Source organism: Macrotis lagotis, chromosome 8 (genome assembly GCF_037893015.1).
Source record: "Macrotis lagotis isolate mMagLag1 chromosome 8, bilby.v1.9.chrom.fasta, whole genome shotgun sequence".
Taxonomy (NCBI): Eukaryota; Metazoa; Chordata; class Mammalia; order Peramelemorphia; family Peramelidae; genus Macrotis; species Macrotis lagotis.
In genome coordinates this window covers 42,430,491-42,453,423 of record NC_133665.1, presented here as the reverse complement: position 1 = coordinate 42,453,423, position 22,933 = coordinate 42,430,491, and the positions used below count along the sequence as shown (strand labels likewise).

Below are 22,933 nucleotides of genomic sequence, written 5' to 3'. Positions count from 1 at the left end.
CTATCTCACTTGGCTGCTGTGAGGATCAAGTGAGATAATATATAACTAAAAGAGACTGTTTGGGAAGGGATTAACAATGGGGTCCCAGTCCTCTGATGACCTATGTTGCTCTGGCTAATGCCAAAGCACATGGAGGCTTCATGAATTTCATCTAGACACTAAGGGTCCTTCTTCCAACTTCCTCTTGCCTTGGCAAGTGAGTCTCCATATCATACATTGGAAGATGTTTATGGGAACACTGAAATTCCAGGAGGCCCTGAGTAAATAAGTCATTTCCTGGCTTCAGTGTGAGCAGATATTCTATGAATTGGTGGCATCTGGAGAAAGAGTTTGTTGAATCTTCTAAATTATTTTTGAGCATGCACAGTTAGTTCTTTCTTGCTTTTATGTGAATTAAAACTCCTAAATGGAAAGTCTATATTATACAGAATAGTTCTTTCCTGATGGCAGTTGGAGGAAGAGAGGCTGGGAACCTCTAGATAGAGTAAAACCATGAGAATATATGGATTTGAATACACAAAAATGTTTGCTCTAATTTGTGGGGGTATTTGGTAGTAGAGGAGCCATATCCACTGAGACTGGCAAGTTGGGTTCCCAGATGGTGGTGAGCCACAGATTTCCCTCATGGTTTGAGGAATATTCTGAAGGATAGTAGGGCTCTTTTAATTCTTTTAGAGAGAAAAAGAGGGCTCTCATTCATGACCATGAGTAAAGGATTTGGGTGGGTCTGCACCAGGTAGGGCAGATGGAACCCTCTAGTCCCTGCCCTGAAGTTGTATATACATGGTTGCTGTTGTTACTGTGCCTACCATTACTGTTAATTCTGTTATTAAGGATGAGGGCAGATATGAAAAAGAATCTGATCAATTGAAACAGTCCCCAGTTGCTACTATAAGCAATCCACAGAGAGACAAAGATAAACAGGTTGCTTCCTTTTGGATCCTTACTCTCTTAGGAAAGAGTCAAAGGAACACAGGGATCAACAGTAAATGGGAAGATTAGAGAGAGCAGAACAAGAAGTTCCTGATTCCCAGGATCTGGCAAACTCTCTACTCTTCCCTATTATTCTCACTGATAACTTGAACACAACAAGCAGCTAGATCGCCAGTGAGAGGCGTTAACTGCTCTTTTGATAGCTATCACTTCTTTGGAATGAGTTACCAGTCACCATCTTTTTTCAGTTCTATATTTCCTGCTGCTCCTCTTTGTCACTCACATTCCTCTCTGCCCATGCATGTTGCCAGTTTCCTGCCCAGCAAGCTTTGTTAAAAGAGGTGTGGTTTCTGCCAAACATAAAATCATCATTTGCCTGCTGTCTGAGAGTCTGCCTAGGAGTTTGCATCAGCATTAAGTCCCTGAAAGAGTCATATGTGTTGTAGCTGTAGAAATTAAAGAGAATATAATAAAGAAGTTTCCAAGGACAATTATACTGAAGTTAAATAAGAAGTTAACAGAATTTAATTTTAATTAATTAAAAGAAATTAAGAGGTCTTAAATTTTTAACTATCTTTAAAATATCTTTAAATTATTCTTTCTTAAAGAAATTAAGAGGTCTTAAAATAATTCTTTTGTTAATGATAGTTACTAAAAATATTATGCTCTTGGCATAAACCAACTTGCAATGAGAGATACCTGGACTTATATAAATATGTAGCAGATGTTGTTGTTTGGATCCCATTTTGGGGTTTTCTTGGAAGATACTCGAGTGGTTTGCCATTTCCTTCTCCAGTTCATTTTTACACATGAAGAACTGAGGCAAACAGGGTCAAGTGACTTGCTCAGGATCATACAGCTAGTGTCTGAGGCCAGATTTGAACTCATGAAGAATAGTCTTCCTGATATCAAGCCCCAAACTCTATCCACCAGGAGCCCCATATGCAACAGATGCTCTACTAAAAGAACTACAAGGAGGGCACTTTATCTTGGAAGCCTTCCTTGAGGGTTCCTTTTCCCCTCCAAAGTACTTCCTTTGCAGATCCCCCTTTTAATGTTTTGTGATGCTTCCTTGTAATGTGTACTTCAGCTATCTAAGCTTTATCCCCTTGTAGACTTGTACGCCCTTCATTCTTGAAGAAAACCAGGATGTCGTTGCATGCAAGTGAATTGGATTTAAGTGAGGGAGAGGCTGTGTAAAGTCAGCAGTCTCACTTTTTCTTCCTACAAGCTTCACAAAAGCAGATATTTTATATAACATTCTATCTTCTTGACTACTTAGCACAGTGCTGTGTACCTGCTTAATGTTTGTTTAGAATTTATATCAATATTTATTTTTGTTGCTCAGCTGTTCCAGTCACATCCAACTCTCTCTCTCTTTTTTTAAGGTTTTTGCAAGGCAAATGGGGTTAAATGGCTTGCCCAAGGCCACACAGCTAGGTAATTAGTGTCAGAGACCAGATTTGAACTCAGGTACTCCTGACTCCAAGGCTGGTGCTTTATCCACTATGCCACCTAGCTGCCTCTACATCCAACTCTTAATGACCCAATTTGGAGTTTTCTTGGCAGAGATACTGGAGTGATTTGCCATTTTCTTCTCCAGCTCATTTTACAGATGAGGAAACTGAGGCAGACAGTGGGTTTTTTGGGCTTTTTTTAGGTTTTTGCAAGGCAATGGGGTTAAGTGGCTTGCCCAAGGCCACACAGCTAGGTAATTATTAAGTGTCTGAGGTCAGATTTGGACTCAGGTACTCCTGACTCCAGGGCTGGTACTCTATCCATTGCGATACCTAGCTGCCCCTGAGGCACACAGTGTTAAGTGACTTGGCCAGGGTCACACAGCTAGTAGGTGTCTGAGGCAGGAATTAAACTGAGAAAGATGAATACATTGGGAACAAGATGAAATCTGAGCTCTTTGAAGGGAGGAGTTATCTTATTTTTCCTTTGCAACCTCAGCACTTGGTTCTTAGTAGGTATTTTTTTTTTTTTTTTTTAGTTTTTGCAAGGCAATGGGATTCTCCCTGAGGTCAGATTTGAACTCAGGTATACTCCTGAGTCCAGGGCCAGTGCTTTATCCACTGTACCACCTAGCCACCCCCTTTAGTAGGTTTTTAAATGTTTGATGCACTAAATTTCAGTGCAGATGAAGTCACTTAGCTTTTTACTGCTCCAGGTAAATATAGAAAACTATAGGTTGCAGGGTAGGGACCCATCTGCACTGGTGGCAGGAGTTTCTTTTCTTAGAATCTACAATCTAATCATTAGTCTGAAAAGGGTAAACTATAAATTAAGTAGGTTTTGGGGGCAGTATACTGAGAATTTTACCACCACTTTTTTATTGGGAATTTTCAAATCTCAAACAACTTAGTAATAATTTCTGCACTGTGCTTCATTTTTATCTTAGGGACCGCATATGGTATTTTAAAAGTTCTTAAAACTAAAGCCTGAAAGTACATATTCATGCTTAAATTCAAAGTTACTTTAGCCTTGGTTTAGTTTCTTTTAGTTCTTGTGTCAGAATGTAGGATTTAAGGACAACGGACAGTTTGGAAGAATGAGTCAGCAGTTTGGCAGAATCTGGAGAACAAGATCAGGTAAGAAAGGATGATTAGGGCAAGATACATCTGGATTCGTGAAAGATTAAAGATAGAAAAGAGGTTACAAATCCAAGATCAAAGAGCAGGGAGTGACAGAGTCTAAGAGGAGCTGAGGCAAAAACCTAAATAAATAAATAAAATTACCTGTTTGTCAAACAGTCTGGGAAGGACAAAAAGGCAAAAAAAGGGCTGGGTCCACATATTGTGTGATTACTGGATGAACCATAGTGAGTCAGAGAGAATGGGCAGGATCACCAGTCCAAAGTCAAGATAAGGGTCAGCAAAACCAGAACAATAGTCAGGTTAAAGAAAGGGTTTGAACTTAAAGCAAAAGATCACTATTATTTGTACTTTGTGACAGGGGCACAACCACACAGCCTTTATGAACACCCCAAATTTCCAAGTAAGTGGACAGTAGCTGTGTCTGGACATCTTGACCCAGTTATTCTTTGTTATTCCATGGCCCTTTTCCCATCACTCTGCCCAACATTCCTTATAAACTCTTTCAAAACAGGGACTGAGTGTATACATGATGCTGAGCACAGTGCTAAGTACTTAGTAATCACTTAATGAAAGCTTTCTCATTCATTGGTTCATCTTCCTGCTGCCTGGCAGGTCAATGAAACCACTTCAAATTTTGATCCTATTTGCATAGTAACAAGCACATTCTTACATCTGCATATTCCACTCTATGTTTATGATGGTTTAAGTTTTCATGATTAACCTAAATCTCTCCTAAGGCAGGAAATACAGACTTATTTCCTTTTGGGGGACTCAATGGTGGAAAAATAGTTGAGGACTATTCAGTGAACAGTCCTCCAGGTGTCCTTTCTCAAAGTCAGTGTCAGCTGTGGTCTCTTAACTGAGTGGTCAAGGTGGTCTTGAAAAGTAGGTGGTTTCCAGTAATCATTGGGTATTAAAAATACTATAGTATTTTGGATATTTCCTCAGATATTTAGGTATTGGATTTTTCTTTTTTAGGTCATAGACTGTAATTCTAATAAAGGAGTGTGTTTGGCTGTAATAGCTCTAATTTTTTTCATCCCACACTGCCCACCCCCAGGACCTTGAGGAAGACTTCCAGGTCAAACTCAGATCCAGGCTTTCACCCAGCTTGTCTTTATATAATCATAATTATCCATTTTGCCTCCAAAGAATCTCTCTGTCTCTTATTTGGTCATGTAATCTTCTCCCTATTCATAGATTGACAAGTTTTGGTAAGTTTCTCTTTTCCTCTTTTCTCTCATTCTGCAGCCCCCAATTCATGAGATGAAATAATTGCAGCTTATCAAAGTAAACTACCAATGAAACAGTAGGATGGAAAGTTGGAGCAACCTCAAGGTGACTGTAATGGGTAGCCTGGCAAATGGAAGAAAGGTGTTTGCAGTTGGAGAATACTATCCCTGCTATACCTAATGGAGGTAATTTCTTAATATGAATTTTTAAATATATATGTATATATATATACATATATACATATACACACAGAGATGAAGTACATAAAAATGCATTTTAAAAAATCAGATAAAATCAATTGTTGGGGGTAATTCTTTTTAAATTATACTAAATTCAATTTTATCTTCAGTTCAAAATTCTCTCCTCTCCTCTCCTCTCCCTTCCCAAATCTATTGAGAAGGCAAGAAAAACAAATTCCATTACAAATATGTATAGTCAAAAAACCAAAGTCTTGCATTAGCCTTTTAAAAATAATAATAAAGAAAATGTGTTTCAATTTGTATTCTTGAGTACAACACTTCTCTAATTGGAGATGTATTGCAAATTTCATCATAAATTCTTTGGAGTTATGGTTGGCCACTAGGTTGATCAAAGATAATAAATTTTTCAAAACTCATTAGCCTTCTAATATTGTTAGTAGATAAATTGTTCTCCTGAATTTGCTCACTTTACATCCATTCATACGAGTCTTTTTAAGTTTTTTTCTGAAGTCATCTTCATCATTTCTTACAGTGTAATAGTATTCTATTACATTCATATATCATAATTTCTTCAGTCATTCCCAAAGTAATGGACATCTCCTCAGTTTCCAGTTCTTTGCTATAAATATTTTAGTATATGTGGATATTTCTTTTCTTTTTAAAAATCTCCTTGGGGTAGGGATCTCATAACAGATTGCTGGCTCAAAATCTATGTACAATTTAACCCTTTTTTGATCATAGTTCCAAACTGCTCTTCAGAATGGTTGAACTGATTAATTTTTCCTTTTTTGACATCTTAACTGATTTAATGGGCGTAAAGTGGTACCTCAGGGATGTTATATTTGCATTTTAGAGCAGTTTTTTAAATCACATATTGCTATTAATAGTTTGGATCTATGCATATCCTTTGACCATTAATAAGGGAATGACTCTTATTATTATAAATTTGACTCAATTCCATATATATATATATATATATATATATATATATCTTAGAAATGAAACCTAAACAGAGAAACTTGCCCCAAAGATTTTTCCAGTGTCTTGTTTTTCTTCTAATTTTAGTTGCATTGGTTTTGTTTGTGCAAAAGCTTTTTAATTTTATATAATCATAATCATCCGTTTTGCTTCCTATGTATCTCTCTGTCTCTTATTTGGTCATGTACTCTTCTCCTAGTTGTAGACTGACAGATAATTTCTTCCATGTTCCACCAATTTGTCTAGGATGTTCCCTTTAGGTTTAAATCCTGCATAATAGGGTAATCTTCTGGGTGAAATCAGTTTGTCCTCATAGACAGGTTCAGTTCTCTTTTGTTTTTTCAGTCAACTTTTGGGTCCCCAACCCCACTCCCAAGTTGAGCTGAGAGTTTTTGAAGAGATATTTCAAACTGTTTCACTGGAGAAGACTTTTGAGAGTCCCTTGGATAGCAAAGGACCAAATCAAACAATACTTAAATTTAATTCTGGCTATTTTTTGGAAGGATAAATACTGAGGCTTACTTTGGTCACATGATGAGAAAATAGGGGTCACTGTTGGATTCTTTTTTTTTTTAGGTTTTTTTCTTGCAAGGCAAATGGGATTAAGTAGCTTGCCCAAGGCCACACAGCTAGGTAATTATTAAGCATCTGAGACCGGATTTGAACCCAGGTACTCCTGACCCCAAGGCCGGTGCTTCATCCACTATGCCACCTAGCTGCCCCTCACTGTTGGATTCTAAAGAAGCATGGAACAAATTACAGGAACTGATGCTGAGCAAAGAGAGCAGAACCAAGAGAACATTGTGCACATTAACAACAACAATGTGAATTGATCAGTCTTGATGAATGCAGCTCCTCTTAGCTATTCAAAAAGCTAGGACAATTCTGGGAGATCTGCTATGGACAATGCTATACACATCCAGAAGAAGAAAAACAAAACAAAATCTACAGAATCTAAAGGAACATTGCATTCACTTTTTAAAAATTTCTCTTATGTTTTTCTTTCCTATCTCATTGGTTTTCTTTCTTTTCCCTTAATCCTAATTCCGCATGTAAAATATTCACCAGACTGTTCAATACTGAAGGGAAGGGGGTGGGAAGGGAGAGTGGAAGGAAATTATGCAACTTAAAAATGTGGATGTGGATGAATGTTGAAAAATCTTCATAACATGTGGTTGGAAAAATAAAGTATCAACAGAAAAAAAGAAAATTAAACCCACTGGAAAAGAAGCTGATGTTGGTTAGGACTAAAGGGAAAAGGAGAAGGCAGAGGATAAGATGGATAGACAGTGTCATGGAAGCAGCAACAAACATGAGCTTAGAAAGACTCTGGTTGATAGGAGGATCTGGAATGTTATAGTCCATGGGATCACTGAGTTGGACATGGCTGATGATAGAACAACTACTACTCTCACCCTCACCCCTAGATAACTTTAAACATTAAAGCAGGGGCTACAGATGAATATTATTTAATTTTATATATACATGCATATGTGTCTTATTATAATTTGTTATCTGCATATACATTTTTCCTGTTTTATTTTTGGCTTTGTAAACGACATCTATCTCTGTGTCTGGCATGGTCATAAATGTTATTAAACCCAATTAAGCTTGGTCCTAAATGGATAGGTAGTAAACAACTTAAATTATAACACTGACAGCATATAAAGGAGAGTGGTAGCTTTTTGCCAGGGAAGTTTGAATGAATGGTAATTGGAACAAAAGACATGACATATCTTTACAAGGACTGGCAGTGTTGACTGGATTACTTTTCTCAGAGCTAGAGCTCAGAAAGGGCCTGGAGGAGGGAGAGGAGGTTGGAGTGCATGGGCCATTGTGGGCCTGAGACCAGGCTGAGCTGGAGTCACTGGGATGGATTCAGTTCTATATGGAAGTAGAGGCCAAGAGAAGGAGCACAGCATGGGTATAGTAAGGGACTGTTATAAGTAGCTGGTAATACCATTTAGGCTGTGCAATGGATCAGACTAATTCTGACATTTCATGAAGTTCTTTAATTTTCAGGCCATGGATCTGTGTGGGATCTGGGGATAGATTTTAGGAGTCCATAAACTGATATGGGAAAAAATTTCATCTTCATTTTTACAAATCTTTAACTGAAATTTGTTATTTCCTTCAATTATTTAAACACATTATTCTAAGAAGGGATCCATAGGTTTTGTCATCTGACATCTAAGATTTATTTGACTAAGGAGTGATATTTTATGTTATGATAGTCTGATCTTTTCTGTTTCAGCTAACATAGACACCATTGGCACAATTATATGCTGAGCTAGAGAAGTGCCAATTAGACCAGAAGGAAAGAGAAAATTTGGGGTCAACACAAGGAGTAGGATAGTGTCCCAATACATATTTGCAGCTCCATGGATGGTAGAACCTTTATTCTAAGAATTTATATCCTAATTTTATAATCTTGTGTTTAAGCATTCCATGATATTACTCTCTTTTTATCTCTCCTCCTATGTTCCTCCCTGTCTCCTTTGCTTGATCATCAACCATATTTTATTCCATCATTGTGAATATATCCTATAGTGCTATCCTCTCCCCTCCTCTCTATAGCAGAAGGGTCAAACTTGCAGATAAAAATGCAAATATAACAAGATTAAAATGCAATTGGAAACAAAAAGAAAAAAAGTTAAGTGTCTTGTCCAGGGTCACTCAGTTACTAAGAGTCTGAAACTGGATTGAATGCCAGTCTTCCATGTACTTAATAAAGTAAAAATTCAATACAACTTAATGTTAATTTGTGGTTTTCTAAGTCAATAATGCCACCATAAGAGATTTACTTCTATTTGAGTTTAAACAACTGTGCTACCTTTTCTCTCTCGACAACCTTATGGGTTCAATCATCTCTATGGAGATAACTCAAAAATCTCTGTACTAAAATAGCCAGTCTGGATGTTCCCCCTTAATAATCTAATGTACATTTCAAACTGGTTAGCCTACAAACATCTCAATAGAACCAAAACTCATTTCTTTTCTCTTCTCTCTCTCTCTCTCTTCTGAACTTCCCTGTTTCTATCAAGGGCACCATTAGCCTTCTAGTAACTCAGATTCAAACCCTGGAGTTATCATCCTTGACTCTTCACTTTTCTTCACCTAACAATCAGTTGTCAATTCTTATTTGTGGGTTCTACTTCTACAGTATGTCTTAAATCTTTTCCTTTGCTTATAAAGACACCCCCTAGTTCAGGTGCTCAGTACCTCTTAGATCAACTACAGCAGTAGTTTACTAATTGGTCTCCTTTGATCCATCTCTTTTCTCTACTCTCTTTTACTCAGCTACAAGTGATTTTCTTTAAGCATAGATCTGATAATGTCAGACTCAGAAAAAGTCCAATGACTCCCTCTTGCCTATAAGTCTAAGATCAAATACAATTCTATTGTGAGGCATTTAAAGTTCACCAAAATATGGCTGCCACATACTTTCTAGACATAATTTTCTATTTTCCAATTCACACATTCTACCACAAACTGAAATTCTTGCTGTCATTCACACAGAGCTCTTATCTTTCTCTATGTCAAATGGAAAAGAAAGAAAAATTCTAAGTTTAACAAAATAAGTAAAAATTCAAAACAACATAATGTTGTCCTCTATGCCTGGAATGTATTCCATTATGATCTGTCTTGCAGCCTTTAGTTTCCTTCAAAGTTCATTTCAGCATTTTCTCATCCCCCAGATGTAACTTAGACTTCATCATTTCATGGAATTATACCACCCTCAACATCCAGAGAGGACCATAACCCTTCTCTCATTCCTTTACTCACCACTAAGCATATTTTCCCTTCATCATGATCTCATTCTTTGACCCATTACTGTTCTCCAATTCACTTCCTTCAATATGGCTTCACTTGTTTTGGTATCCAGTTTTGACCATATAGTCAGTTCTACTATCCTAGAATCATGTGATCTCTTGATGTGTATTTATCCCTGGGAACCCCCACCCCCATCACTTAAATCCTTTGCTTTTGGTTTCAAGGTTGCTGGGAACCATTAAAGAAAGTCACAAAAATTGAGTTGATTTTATGCATTACAAATTCACAGTAATTTGTAATAAATTAACAATTATTTGCCTCAAGCTTGGCACTGATGTTTCCAGACAATTATTCTATTTTGACCTTATCAATTTTTTTTATTCTCCAAGGTGACTTTTACAAATGTAGAGATCCATCTTTCTTCTTGCAATAGATGACCTAGCCTCCAAACCACTAATAATACTGAGATGACATTACCTCTTCAGTGCTCCTCCTTTTGCGCTCTAGTCGCAACGCTTATAAATTTTCACATAGAAGTTATTCCTCTCCCTCTTGCATATTTGTACAAACCCTTCCTCACCTTTGGCTAAGATGAAAGCTATTTTTTACAATTACTGTAGTTGGTGTCAATAAAAACTTAAAATAAGACACCATACATTGGTCTATCCTCACAAAAAAGTTTTGCCTTGCTTAAGTAGCAGCAGTGTTTTGAGTCAGGTTATAAGGGGAGAGGAAAACTAGACCTGCAATATTTTTCTTTTGGGGGGGAGCAATCTCAGTTAAGTGTCTTGCCCAGGGTCACCCAGCTACTAAGTGTCTGAAGGTGGATTTGACTCTGGTCTTCCTGACTCCAGGGTCCAAGCTCTATGTACAGCACTACCTGGTTATTCCGGCTGCATTTTTTTTTGTTGTTGGTTTTTTGTTTTTTGTTTTAGTTTTTGCAAGGCAATGGGGTTAAGTGGCTTGCCCAAAGCTACAGAGCTAAGTAATTATTAAGTGTCTGAGGCCAGATTTGAACTCAGGTACTCCTGACTCCAGGGCTGGTGCTCTATTCACTGTGCCACCTAGCCACCCCCCAGCTGCATTTCTGTCTAAATTATGTCATCACCTAGATATCTCTGAGTTTTTGAAAACTATGTTAGTACAAGCTCTGGCAGGTTCTATCAAGCTGAAAAGGTTCAAGTGCTGGCAGAGTGAGACAGTGACTTGGGGATCAGCCTAGCAAAGCTTGGAGAAATTCCTCATAAAAAGGCTGGCCCCTAGCAGATGAATGCATTTGGTCAAGGTAACCCATAAAACAGACTTGACAAAAAATTCAGTTCCTAAATTCTAGTCAGACATCTTAAAAAAACAAACAAAAATGGATGAAGTTCCACTTAAAGTATTGTAAGGAAATAATGAGACAAAGGTACTGTTTCCTAAAATGCTTACCAGTAAGAAGATTCAGTGTTTTTGTCATCTTAGAGGTCTTCTCTGTGAGGTCAAAGATAAAATGTAAATCTATATCTACTTATAGATTTGTATGACAATCCTGAAGTAGAAAAATGGGGAGAGTTTTTGAAACTTCCACTGTCAGAGTCTATAACCCTGATATATTCATAATTTATTACTAGTTAGGCCTGATTGGGAGAATTCTCAGCTTTCTAGGTAAGTGTAATCTTTGAAGCTGTGAATATTCATGAAAATCATCTGAGGGTTTAGACTAAATTACTTTTTTAAAATTAAGATTGTTTCTTCTCTCCACAGTGTGTATATCTGTGGGCCTAAGAATTTAATGTTTGTATTTTTTTTGTATTTTTCAAGTAGCTTTTTAGATAAAGAGGAAAAAAAACTGAAATGGGTTTCCATTTTCCTACTTCTGCTGCTCACTCCCCCAACTCCCTTAACTACTCAGCAAATTTAGGGGATGGCTAAAATGTTACAGAGCACTTTATGTATGTTGATAAAAGGGACATCACAAAAGAAAAGTAAACTAAGAAAATGATTATTAGTTTCCACTCCAAAATAAAAACACAACCACCACCAAAGAAATCAGTAACAATTACAGTATGATTGAGTACACAACAAATGGATTCATTGCTTTTTATTATTTTTGTAAAACAATATAGAGAAATTAATTTATTTTGCATGGCAAATATGATTATAAATAGAAACTGAAATTCTACCTAAGTGATAAATCTCCAACAATTCACTGGTGTATAATTCCTGCAATGAGCAATTTACAGAACATCTCTAGCTGTCAACAGAATTGAAAGGCAAGGGCAACAGCATGGACAAGAAAACATAGGTAGGATTTACTCATTAGAGTAAAGGATTTCATGCAAACATAATTCTGAAAGAGAGCTGATGAAATCTCAAGTTAAAGATATCCAAGATAAAGATAGTTTATGAACTGGCACTATTTAATAATTTATGCTAATGATAAAATTGAAACATAATAGAATTAACTAAAGAATCACATTGTTTCTCTTGAGATATTTCTAAAATTAAGATCTGACTTTTGCCGAAGGATTTACTGTTGAGTAACATAGTCGGGGTTAAACTATATCATTTAAAGTATGTTCCAATTATGTTTATGGCATGTACTCAAACTTTGTATTCTTACTGTCATAATTTTCCAAGTATTTCAAGTATAAAAATAGACACTGATTTATTTCATAGTGAGGATGGACAATTAATAACTTGATTGAAAAGCATTTTGAAAATATTAAGTGGGGCCTCTTTACAAGGATGATGTTGAGATAAAGAACTACTTATCTCACTTAATGGATCACTGTACTATGTCAGAATTGACTATATGAGGTTTTAGAGAACAGAATATAGTAGAGCTGAATCTGTTAAAAAAGGAATCTGCCATATTATATTTAATACTCAGAATTGCCACTAAAACATGTCTTATTCAAGGAAACTTCTTCAGTTCTCTTCCATGGCAATGTGCAGCACAGAAGGTATTTGATTTAATCAGTCAGGTCTGTAGAGATGGACACCTCTGTTTCCATGGAGTCACCCACCACACTATTATTGACATACTTCTCCATGGAGACAGAGCAGAGGAGTCAGGAGATACTAAAGCGAGTGAATTCACTGAGTGGTTAGTGAGCAAAGCTGTATCCAGACAAAATGCTTCATCCGTTGTGACATGCCACAGTCTAGAAAAGTGAAACACAGCATACATTTTGAGATAAAACATAAAGGTTAAATAAAAGTATGTTTAGAATACATGCAAGTTTAAGAAGAAATAGAAGTTAATTGCAGAAGAATATAAAATTTGAGAACTATGATAGCAAAAGTATCAGTGACAACCAAAGCCAGTGGAAAAATTCCTATTAAAAATAAGTTGTCAGAACAAATCTGTTAAGAATCAGGTAAGAAGTTTAAAAACCAAGGAGAACAGTTCAAAATTAAATCTACCAATTTTTATCATGACTTGATTGGGTCAGTTTATTTTAAGGGCATTATTTTAAACTAATTGATCAAATAACAGGATACATGCTTTTTCTTTGCAAAATTATAAAGCAGTTCAAGTTCCATGTAAAAGCAAATTATCAAATATATTACTTATATGAATGACTAAACCTGCATTGTACTTGACTTCAGTAGAGATCAGAATAGACCACAGTTCATTCTTTGCTTGAATTGTGTATGTATGTTTGGGGAGGGAGGGAAGGGGGAAGGAGAAGAGGAAGCATAACATGGTGGACAGCTTCTCCAAACTTAGCAAGCCTTGTTCCTTTGGCTAGAGATGAATTTCTCTATGTGTATGAAGGTTTAATAGCTAAATTTAGCTTTAATAGCTAAAAGGGTCCTGCCAGAAGTTGTGTTCCTGTGACACTTTGAGAATCCAGGTCTACCTCTAAACCATAATGGAGCACTGGATTAAGATTTTAGTACAGGAGCCTGAATTACTGGTTGCAAATTCAAATCTTGCTACACTTGATTCCAAGAATATACTCATCTCTAAAATAATAGATCCTTTGATCTATGGATTACCCCTTTATTATAATATTAAAAGTTTTTCACTTACTACCTCACACATAAAGAACTTCAGAAAAACAATATCCTTAAGTATTAGGGCACTAAGATCTACTCTGATACCTTATTGTAGTATGGAGTTAGCCCTGAATTTTTAAAGTCTTTTGCCATCAGAATGAAAGCTATTGTATAGCCTTTATAGAAAGATTTCATTCAAAGACTGTCTGCTTTCTGAAGTCCACAAAAGTATGGAGGCATTGCATGGATAGGATAGTCACTTAGCAAGGATTCTTTATCCATGACAATCCAAGAAATAGTCTTAACCCATTTTTATTTCTGTAATGATGGTGGAAGAATGATGAAAAACAAGGTAGGGGTAGTTAACAATCACAGGTTTTTAAGATCATCTTGTAACATTAATTATTGTTACTTCAATATGAGAGACTTGTCTAATGATTGGTAAAGTTGATATACTACTGAAGGAACAAAATGACTTCATTCTTGACAGGCTTGCAATAAGTGAAAAGAAAAGATAAGAGAAAGTTAAATAAATTTAGAGATGATTCACAGGGTTCACTTTGGAAAGGCAAATAGAAGAGCTAATGAAGTTAAATTTATTTTACATCTAAAGACAGTCAAAAACACCTTTACATTTCATGAGACATTTACATTCAGTACTCATAAGCATATGCAAAAGAATCACTGTGGAGAAAACCATAACATATGAACCAACATTCATTGTTGGTAAGAACACAGAGAAATAAAAATGTTAAGGCACTCCAAATGAAATCAACATCAATACTTTGTCACTTCAATGTAAGAGTAGCAAAAATATGATGGAAAACCTGGTTCAAGAGTGAAGAATAAGAAAGGTCAAAGATTAGTTCATTAGAAGTTTTGCACTTATATACTACTTATAACTTGTATTTTTTTTTTTGCAAGGTTATGGGGTTAAATGACTTCCCCAGATAGGCAATTATTAAGTATCTGAGGCTGGATTTGAACTTAGGTCCTCTAGTGCTCTATCCACTGCACCACCTAGCTGCCCCCGTATATACTTGTATTTAGGAAGAGAGCTGGGATATACGAAAAGTACCAAATAAAATCACAGAAGAGGAAAATGATAATATTTTAACAGACAAGAAATGGCTGATGCAAATGTTGATTCCAAATCTCTTATCTCACAAAATTAACTTTTGAAAAATGAAGATCAACATCAACACAAAATTAGAAGAAAAATGAGAAGAAAATATGTTGAACAATTAAAACAATTTGAATGCAAAGAATTTAGATTAGCTGTTGACAGAAAAAAGAAAAATGGATAAAAGAATAAATACTGACAGATTGTCACTGTTTTTTGCTATTGTTTCAGACATGTGTTTTCATCAAAGTATGGTATTTCTGGTGACAAAAATTCTCTCTACAAATTTTTATCAGCAACTCTTAGAAAGCTGCCAAAAGATCAAGTGATTTGCTCAGGTATCACCATTATTAAAGGAAACTAATACAGGTAAACCAATTACTTCAGTGAAGAGATCAAAGCAAAGACCAAGCAAAAGACAGATTGAATCTAGGGTCAATATAATTTGGAATAGAGATGTAACTGCAAAATCTTATGGAGAAGGAAGGGGGGAAAATAATTGTTAGCAGCATTATTTCATGAAACAGTAGAAAGCATGGAGGAAAAAAATAAGTTTATAAAAACTGTGGTAAGAGATACAATAAAGTCAGAGCATCCCAGACATTTTAAGATGTAAATGGAAGGTCAATGAATAATTAATAAGTTGAAAAGATGTGTCAAGATTTCTATAACACTTTTTTCTCCATGATTGACAGTAGATCCACAATTGGATTTTAATGTCAAATCTATTCTTAAAAAACAGATGGGAACAGCAAAAAAAAAACTAACATCCAGTGATCAGTAAATTATATCTTGCTATTGTACTTAAGATTGTAAAAACCATTCTGATAACATATGCCATGCAAAAACAGGTGATGGGTCAGACTTGGATGTAAACTATGGTTTACTAACCCTTGGACTAGATCAAATATATAGAGAGGAGGTCACTGTTGGAAGCAAAAATTATAAATGATTTGATCTGAAAGAGGAACAGATAATAATCAAAGACTTGGAAAAAAAATCAGAGAACTTACTATTACCCAGATTATTGTTCAGGCTATGATATATAGCTGCATAAACTGGAGCATCTACTGATTTAGTTTGATCTGAATGGATGATGAATTGGGGCAAAAACTGAAGAAGAAAGAGAGTGAATTAGACTGTCTTTGAGAAACTGAGTAGTGTTTTTATTGATCTCAAAACTTCTCCCTGAAATTTATCTTCTTAATTTCAACATTTTTTCTAGTGATTCTGCCTTAACGATTTTAAGTCATAGAACATTACATCTTACAAAGAATAAAAGTTTCAGGTCACTCAAAGGGGCATGATCAAGATGCAATAAAATACCAACCAAAAATTGTGAAAAAGAAGCATCTTAAATTATCATTGGGCAAATACTTGAAAAAAAGGTGAGTCCATTCTGTACCAGAATTTCTTAGTTTTTAAGCAATGTCAAGATATCTAGAGGAAAATCCTCTAGATCTAGAAGGAAACCCTGTGGAAGGGAGGATATGAAATAGGGTTGTGTATGAAAGAGTATAAATGGGTTTTGATTTGCACCTATAGCTTAAATCTTATATATCCACTTAAGTATCAAAGTAAGTATTAGAACTTTTCCCTCCTACCTGAATTCAATTCCTTCAAATCAGAGACATAAACTAAAAAATAAGTGAAGATAAGTTCTTATTTTCATTATTGAAATGAAACATGCAGACATTTTTAATGAATACTGTTCACTTAGTAGCCAGGACTGTTGTAATGCTAATTTTCACATGCCTCCACATGATTTTGAGGAAGGTGATACTGAATAATATCTATTAGTATTGCTATAAAAAGTGTTATCACCAGTCTGTCATCTCTGAATCTATGTCACAGTGTTGTAATAAAAATCAGCTCTGGTTAGTGTTAAAGACGAGATCTAGTACAAAACTCAAATTCACAAATATCATGTTAGAAAATATATAATTCATAAAATAAAGAGTTTTAGAAAGGTAATTAAATTAATAAAAATAAAGCTCAAAAAATTTAACAGTTGAATGCTTTTAGATTTGTGTGTTCTTCACAAGTATCCTGGCATTTAAGATTTCAATCTTTATTTTGCACACAGTTCTGTTATTCATTCTCTGCCCTAGAGAGGAGTTGTTTTTTTGTTCCCTAGTCTTGGTTTGCCTTCACTTTCTTCTTAGCTTTAAAAAAAAAAAATTAACATTTTATCTTTCTCCAATTACATGTAAATCTTCTTAGCTTTTACATATGAAATTCCTCATTCTTAAAACAAGTCTTGTACTTCAACCCTTGTAGCTACAGAAATCCTCTTTCTCCAAGGCTGAGCTCAATGGTTACTTTATCCATGAAAACTTACATAATCTATTCAGCCAAAAGGGAATAATTCCTTTTACCTTTATAATAAGTAATCTGGGCTTTTCTAAGGGTCTTCTTCCAGCTCAGAATCTAAATCTGTGATCTCTATTGGCTAGGAACAATTGCTTATATAGAGTAGGCACTTAATTATTTATTGAATTGTTGGATTTTAACTGACTTAGTTATTTCAGTTTCTACATTTATACCTAAAAAATAAGAGCTGCTATACTTGATAATATCCTATGAAAAATTTTCATTTGTTTAAACTTTTTACTTACAGTTAAAGAAAGGCATTCCTTTAAAAAATATAACTGATGTCAATGTGAAAAAAACATAAATAACTGCAGATGATTAATAATGTTGCTTGAAATACTTCTATTTCCTCAAAATTCCCGAAAAGGGTCATAATGCAAATTATAGAAAACAGTAAGAATTTGACATTTTTTTCCATATTCAGAAAGTATTACTCTATTTTAACATCAACAATAAACTATAAAATTATATGTTAGCAATGACAATTGTTTTAGTTTACACTATCATCATTTTAAAAAATTAATATGTAACATGTGATCTTTACAGTATATAAATCAGCACAGTAGATTATGATTTATTTTTTTTAAGATTTTCAATTTTCTACTGATGTTCAAAGTAACAAATGAAGGTTGAACAGGTTTGCAAAAAGTATTTTACAACTGGATAAGGTAATCATCATTTTATATGGTCATTAATTTTAGGTCTCACTTAAACTTAATACTAATTATGTTAATAACAAATAATATCTATTAATTATGCTAATAACAAACAATATAATATGACTTTTGGCACTTTTCTTCGACTCTTAGAATTTTAGATTTTTTTAACTTTGGATTACTATATAGCACAACATCAATTACAAGGCAATATAAAAGGAGTCAAGAATAATTAACAGGTATATGTTTTTAAAATTATATTCACCACCTCTCATTGTTTCATTAGGAAAATAGTCGGAAAAGGACTAAGTCTCTTTAAAGATACTGTTGCCTAAATGATCATTATAATATTTGAATAGTTAATCTTTACTATGTTAAAAATAGTAACTTTTAACTATCTAACAATAATACATTTATGTAGTTCTTTCAGATTTATTAAATACTTTCCTCACACTGACCTTGTGAGGCTGCAAATATTATTTCTATTTTAAGGATGAGGAAATGGAGTCTCAAAGAGGGTATAATCAAAGTCACAGTGGAGCTAAAAATTGTAAGCATTCATAACTCAAACCTAGATCTTTCTACTATCAGTCTCTTTCTACTGTACAATCCTCCCTCCATTACCAAGGATTAAAGTAACCAGGGGATAATTATCAGGATCACTACAATGACCTTGTGAAAGCAGTAATTATACATTTTATTTTTTCTTCTTTATTTTCTGATTCATTTTGAGTGCACTACTATTTTCAAAGATGAGATACCTTAAAACTTAAGATATATAACCAAATTCATTAAGACATGTATATTCCCCAGGGACTGATTCACTTTCTTCTAGTACCTGCCACAAAAAAAAAAAGCCCTTTCTATTCTACTCAATTGCTGCTACTATGCTCTTCTTCCAAAAATACTTTTTATTTTTATAAACTGTATTTAGCTAATACCAATATAGGAACATAAATCAAAGCTCCAGAACTGGAAATGACTTCAAAGATTGGCTGATTCAACACTCTTCTTCTATCCTCATTTATAGGTGAGAAAAATAGGTCCAGGGAGGCTAGGAGATTGTTCACAATTCCAATGTAGTAAGTGGAAAAGTCAGAATTAAAACTCTGGCCATCTCCACACACTGCCCAATAGAATGTAAATTTCTGGAGATTAGAACCTATTTAGTATTTGTCTCTGTATACCCAGTGACAAACAATAGTGACAGACACAATCGGTGCCTATTATGTATTGAAATGAATTTTCAGTCACATTTCATCTATTCTATAATTTTGATTATTAGGCCTTAATCCTTTATTTTCTATGTCTTTTAGAGTTTTCTTATTAAATTAAGAATTTGAAGGGAGTTTATAATAATAGATAAGCATTTATAGAGCTCTGTAAGATTTGTAAAGGGCTTTACAAATGTTATCTCATTTTGTTTTCAAAATATCCATTGGTGCTAAAATTATCCCATTTTACAGAGTAAGAAACTTAGGCAGAGGTTAAGTGACAGCCAGGGTCATACAGTAAGTGTCTGAGGCTGAATTTGAACTCATAATTCTTATCTATTTTTTTTACTAACATCTTTTGCTTAATAAATTTTTATTTTATTTTATTTATTTAATTTATTTTATTTTAAAAGTGCTTTTAAAAGCCCTTTTTATTTCTTTATTTCTTTATACAGAGGCATTTATTCATTCTAGCTCTAATTTTAATGCCGCTCTAATTTTTAATGGCAGTCTTACATAAATGATTGTTTTAAAATATCCCATTTAAGATACTGTTCTTAATTTTTCATTTTGAAAAGTTTTAAACTTTGAATGAAATATAATTTGTATAAAGGAAAATTCCCATGAAAATGAATGATGAATAATTCCTTATAAATTCATCCAGATTAAAAGAAAACACACATTCTAGAGAGAAATGCTCCCCCAAACCAATTTTCCAAGTTTTCTAACTTTAAAAAGAATGCTTACCTGCTATCAGCTTTTGTAGAGCACCTTTATCTCCATTAACAGCAGCAGCATGAACTTGGGATGCTAATGAAGAACCACTAAGGACCCAGCTCTCTGAAGTGTTCATAGTTTTCTGAGCCTATGCAACCTGAATCAATTGATAAAATATAATTAATGTAATACAAAAGAGTTACCCATACCATTTGCTTATCCATTCTTGGCATCTCTGAAATAGGTAAGTTACATATAATATGTCATCATAAATCACTTTTTTAGTTTTACCAGAAAAAAAATTGTCCTTTCCATTTAAAAAATGTTCATACTAAAAAAATTCTTTCCTTTAGTTATGAAATCCTACCTTGTTGGTATAGAGATTACAATGGACATTTGAAAAATATGCAAGTACAGCAAAGGCTCAGGCATAAGCTCCAAATGCAGTCTCAGTGAAAGATCAAGTTTGATGTCCCATTATCAATTTAGTTAAGTATGCAGACACTAATTTCCAATAAATTGATTGTTAAGTAATGAATTCTTTGACTAGGCAACCCATGAAACAAACAAAAAAAAGATAAATAGAAAAGACTCTTGAATCTTGCTATCAGGAGAGTAGTGGCAGAGCAGTGGCATTGGGAGAAGACCCTACTAGAGTGATGAAAAGAGGATATAGACCATGCTAGGACTGTTTTTAGACTACTTAGAAATATTGGAGTGTATACAGTAATTGTAGTTAGATCTTTGTCTTAAAATAAATGAAATGACTTGCTGCTGGAAGAACTGAATTTGACAAACAAGACCAGAGTCAAAAGGAAGTTGTAGTTAAAGGAGAGCTTACTGGTTTTCTTGGCTAAGGCAAACAAAGGAGTTGGAAGAGTTGGTTTAACTGTATGCCTACAGGTGTCAGGCATATTTTCACGGGTTACTTGGTATTCTTATCTAGAAGTGCTTATAATAAGCATAAACAAAAAAGATGACCTAAGAAGATAATGGTAGCTAATGCACCAACATCTGTCAGAGCTGGTGTTCTTAATCTTTTCTTGTCATAGACCCCTTAGGGAAGTTTGGTGGAGCCTCTGGACCCCTTCTCAAAATTCCAATAATAAATACAATAAACCACATCTACATGATAACAAAAGAAATATTACATTAAAATAGTTGTCAAAATATTGACATGGCCTTCAGATTAAGAACTCTCCTGTTAGTAGCTAAATAGGCAGGAAAATTCTATTAAAAACTTGAAAACCCTCCAAAGTCAACATAAACCTTTTATACACAGTGAATTCAATGGCAGGGAGGGTATGGAGAAGATAAGTTAGCAAATAAAGCTTAGGTTTTAGAAAAAGCAGAGGCTTTTTCTTTAGAATACCCAGAAGACTATGCCTACACTTTATTCCAGGAGAAATCAAAGGCGTTAAGTATGATGAGTACTGAAAAAGTAATTATATGCAAATGAAATTAACTAAATTTTAACAGATAGGAAACATCTGGTTACCATTGTGGGAGTTATGCTAGAATCGGATGGACTAGCCTGGACTGAAATACAGTTGGACTGCTGGTTAGTTTGATCAAAGGTAAAAAAAAAAAATCACAATCAAGTTAAAAAAAAAAGATAAAGATAAGAAAAGAAGAAAAATAATGTCAACAATTTCACTTCAAACTGACCTGTCAAACAAGCTGTAAAATTTAAACATCTGGCCTATTCAAATGGAAAAAAGGGAAAGATATTGGTCTTATTACTACCAAAGTTTAATATAACAAAGTCATCAAAATGAAGTCAAAAGAGTTCAGAAACTGCCTTGATCAGTAATCACTTTATCTCCCTACCAAATGGGGAGACATGATAGCCAAAGGAAACAACAGTTTAAAACAAATTCATTTATAAAACCTACAGAGGAGAATGGAAGATCACCAGAATCACTTTATACAATCATGAAAAAAAAAAAGTAGAAATGAAATCAAGTCTGTGGAAAACTTGAGGTGTCTCCAAGAGAGTCAAACCACACCAAGGACATTCATTGGTTAAAAATGGCCAAAAAAAATGACCAAAAATGAGAGATAGGGAGATAATCTATTTTCATATTGTTGCTTTTGTCCTTCATTCTCAAAAAAGACTGTGTCAATAGGGAGGTGATGCCATGACAAGCATATGAATTGGATTTGACTGAGAGGCCATCAGCCTCACTTTCTCCTCTGAAGCTATCTGGGTCCAGTGACCAGATATGAATCAGGATGATAGGATATGGCCCTGGATGCAAGACAAATAAGGTTAAGTAACTTGCCCAGGGTGATACAACTAGTATCAAGTGTCTGAGCTTGGATTTGAACTCAGTTCCTCCTGACTCCAAGGCCAGTGTTCTATCTATTGATATACCTAGCAGCCCCAATTTTCATATTAGTAACAGAAGAACTACCAAATTTTGACCCTAACATTTCAATTTCTAATATGATATAAAAAGAAGTTAATAAGATATTTAAATAGATGAATTTAAGAAAAGCAGCTAGACCAAAAATGGTTTACTGTCAGAGCAGGTGTTCTTAATCTTTTCTTTGTCATAGACCTCTTAGGGAAGTGGTGGGTGGTGCAGTGGATAGAGCACCAGCCCTGGAGTCAGAAGAACTCGAGTTCAAATTTGACCTCAGACCTTAATTACCTAGGGCAAGTAACTTAATCTGATTGCCTTAAATAAATTTTAAAAATTAAAAAAAAAAGAAATTTGTGCTGGAAGTGATACTATTTTGAAAGCCTTAAGTATCTATCAATATATATTTATTTTTACAAAACCTCTCAGGATGAAGATGTTGTTCCTCTCCTGCCAAAAAAAAAAGGACGGAGAGGAAAATCACAAATAATACCAACTTTAAAAAGGTGATTGGGAGAGCCTTAATTATTACTGATTTAAATTAACTTTACAAATCTTTATGAGAATTATTAGTACCTATATATTTTTAATACTAAGAGAACAGACTTTCAAAAATTATTCTCTATTATTCTCCTAAAATTAGTCATATAATTAACTGAAAGGAACAAAAAATGCAGAATCTCCCTATAATTATTGTTGTTGATTACAAAAAGAATATTTGGTTCAGTAGAACAAAAACTTAATGGTTCTCTTTCAATAATCTTTCATCCATGGTT

The 22,933-nt window shown here is 34.4% G+C and overlaps 1 protein-coding gene and 1 long non-coding RNA gene across 2 annotated transcripts in view; one reads left to right on the top strand and one right to left on the bottom strand.

The window, feature by feature from the left end:
- Nucleotides 1-6,907, top strand: part of LOC141495436 (uncharacterized) — a 64,653-nt gene extending 57,746 nt beyond the window's left edge. The window contains exons 2-3 of the long non-coding RNA XR_012470780.1: nucleotides 4,785-4,951; nucleotides 6,521-6,907. This is a non-coding gene — a long non-coding RNA (uncharacterized LOC141495436). The remainder of the gene's footprint in view (nucleotides 1-4,784; nucleotides 4,952-6,520) is intronic.
- The window catches only part of INVS (inversin), a 247,342-nt gene that overhangs the window by 218,092 nt on the left and 6,317 nt on the right, over nucleotides 1-22,933 (bottom strand). The window contains exon 2 of the mRNA XM_074196730.1: nucleotides 19,822-19,948. Coding sequence (XP_074052831.1) covers nucleotides 19,822-19,927 — 106 coding nt within the window. The 5' untranslated portion in view covers nucleotides 19,928-19,948. The remainder of the gene's footprint in view (nucleotides 1-19,821; nucleotides 19,949-22,933) is intronic.